We start from the raw sequence: 2220 nt of genomic DNA on the forward strand, positions 1-2220 counted from the left end.
GGTTTTGGACTATTTGATCAATTTTCTGTATCTGGGGGTGTATGATGTCAGGCAACACATCATACAATTTTCCAAGTTGATGTTTGTCATACGGCTACGATAGTCATTTTTAATGAACACCATTGATGAGAATGCTGCCTCACAAACATAGGTGGTTCCAAATTGTACAAGAACCTGCAAGGCTCGATTTCTTACTGTTGAATGCTTATTTGCTAAATTAATCCAAAACTTTGCTATGTCCTTATACACATCTAAGTCCACTCTTGCTCATTGTCAGCTTGTAATTCTGCCATTTCAAGTGCAATAGAACCACACTGCTTTGCATCAGTTTTGAATGGAAACTGCACAAAATCAAAAGACTCGGTTAGCAACTCTGGGAATCTAGCATTCATATTCCCCGTCAGATTCTGCAAATAATCCAGTAAATCCTGTTTCCCTTCTGCGAGATCTAGTGCTTCATTAAAATCAATATCCTTTGTAGCTGTAAATTCCAAGTAGTGATGGAAATGAGAGTACTTATCAGCTTCAGCTTCTTCCCGTAGTATCTGCAGCTTGCTGACAAAAGCCTTTATTGCACCCTGAAGGTCGAACACAAATTTCCCTTTCCCTTGAAGTTCTGTGTTGAGCTTATTAACGTGCTCAAAAACGTCAGTCAGAAGTGCAAGGCGAGCAAGAAAGTGTGGATCACAAAAATAACAAGCATTCTTGTGCCCCTGATCTTGCAAGAATGTGGCCAGTTCACGGCGAAGAAGGAAAACTCTTTTCAAGGTTTTTCCTCTTGACAGCCACCTGACAGCAGTATGCATTAGCAGTGTGTTATGATTAGAATTTTCAGTGATGCACAACTGTTTGAACATGCGAGAATTCAGGTCCCTAGCCTTCACATAATTGACAGTGGAAATGACTACCTGCATCACATCAGAGAAGTTCGGAGACATGTCTTTTGAAGCCAAACTCTGACGATGGATAATACAGTGGTTTATTTTAATGTGAGGATGTTTTCTTGATAGAATTCCACGCACTCCAATATTCTTGCCCATCATTGATGGAGCACCATCCATGCTACATTCAATTACTTTACTCCAGTCCAGGTTGTTTTCAGTGAAGAACTTATCTATAGCATTAAATATATCCTCACATCTTGTTGTACTTTCGAGTGAAATGCAAGCAAGCAGTTCCTGTGACAGAGCTTTCCTTTAGAAATCTTCCGAAGATTAGAAGTTGCGGTTGTGCTGTAATATCATTTGACTCGTCCAGTGCCAGGGCTGTCCATGGGGAATTTCTGAAGTCTTCCAAACTTTGCTCTTTCAGGCCTGCTGCAATACCCTGGATGCGTCTTGTTATGGTATTATTGCTGAGAGAAGCCTCATCAACAGCTTCAAGGATCTTTTTAGCAAATGGTTCACCCTCAAATACTTCACAAAAGTTTTTTAAAGCAGGCTTTATGATAGTCTCACCCTCTGTGAAAGGTCGCTTTTGCTGAGCAATGAGGAAAGCTGTCTTATACGAAAACATTTCCATCTTTTCCTTCTGAGATAGTGCTCTGCATAAAATTGCCTGAGACTTGGTTAGATATTCATAACGATGATGAAAAATTCTCTTGCGGGCCTATTCTGAGAGAACAGCAATATTTGCGTGCGTTTCCATGTGCCTCGGTAGTTTATTAGGCTTCAGTGATTCCTCAGCAAGTTCTTTAGAACACATTACACATATACCTTTACCACTGACATCAGCAATTCCATACTTGTCGAGGAATGATGGATTAATAGAGCGTTTCCGTTTCTTGGCTGATGTTTCAGATGGTATCTTTAAAAACCTCTCCATAATGCCTGGAAGAAAATTGCACGTATTACTAAAAATATTTTGCTTAATGTTATTAATTAGCAATGCAAATAAAGTATCTTCAAAACAGTGACGCAACATCATCACTTCTCTTTCCATTATAATACCTCCTTTGCTGCACAATATCATAGCATTGCACCATCTTACCACACTAAAATACCACATTAAATCACCAGTTGTCTGCAGTATATATATATATATATACGTTCCACACAAACCCCAGATTGCAACAGTACTAATGTATTCCTCTCAAGCTCAGAGCACAACTGGTCAATGTCCAACTTCCAACTAACAGTACTTAACAGTACACTCATAAAAATATAGTTGCATCATAGTTTTGAGTTAGAAAAAGGCTAAGTTTTAAGAATATTAATAACA

General features: G+C 38.9%; 2 protein-coding genes across 2 annotated transcripts; both read right to left on the reverse strand.

Annotated features, from left to right (window-relative positions):
* Window positions 1-251: 251 nt before the first annotated feature.
* Window positions 252-938, reverse strand: LOC145414433 (protein FAM200A-like). The gene has a single exon (XM_080283986.1). The coding sequence runs from the start codon at window positions 936-938 to the stop codon at window positions 252-254; it is 687 nt and encodes a 228-aa protein (XP_080140112.1).
* Window positions 939-1134: 196 nt separating this feature from the next.
* LOC145414434 (SCAN domain-containing protein 3-like) lies at window positions 1135-1521 on the reverse strand. The gene has a single exon (XM_080283987.1). It carries the CDS (start codon window positions 1519-1521, stop codon window positions 1135-1137), a length of 387 nt encoding a protein of 128 aa, XP_080140113.1.
* Window positions 1522-2220: the final 699 nt, after the last annotated feature.

Source organism: Coenobita brevimanus, chromosome 99 (genome assembly GCF_032717465.1).
Source record: "Coenobita brevimanus isolate Jiangsu-jjx chromosome 99, ASM3271746v2, whole genome shotgun sequence".
NCBI lineage: Eukaryota > Metazoa > Arthropoda > Malacostraca > Decapoda > Coenobitidae > Coenobita > Coenobita brevimanus.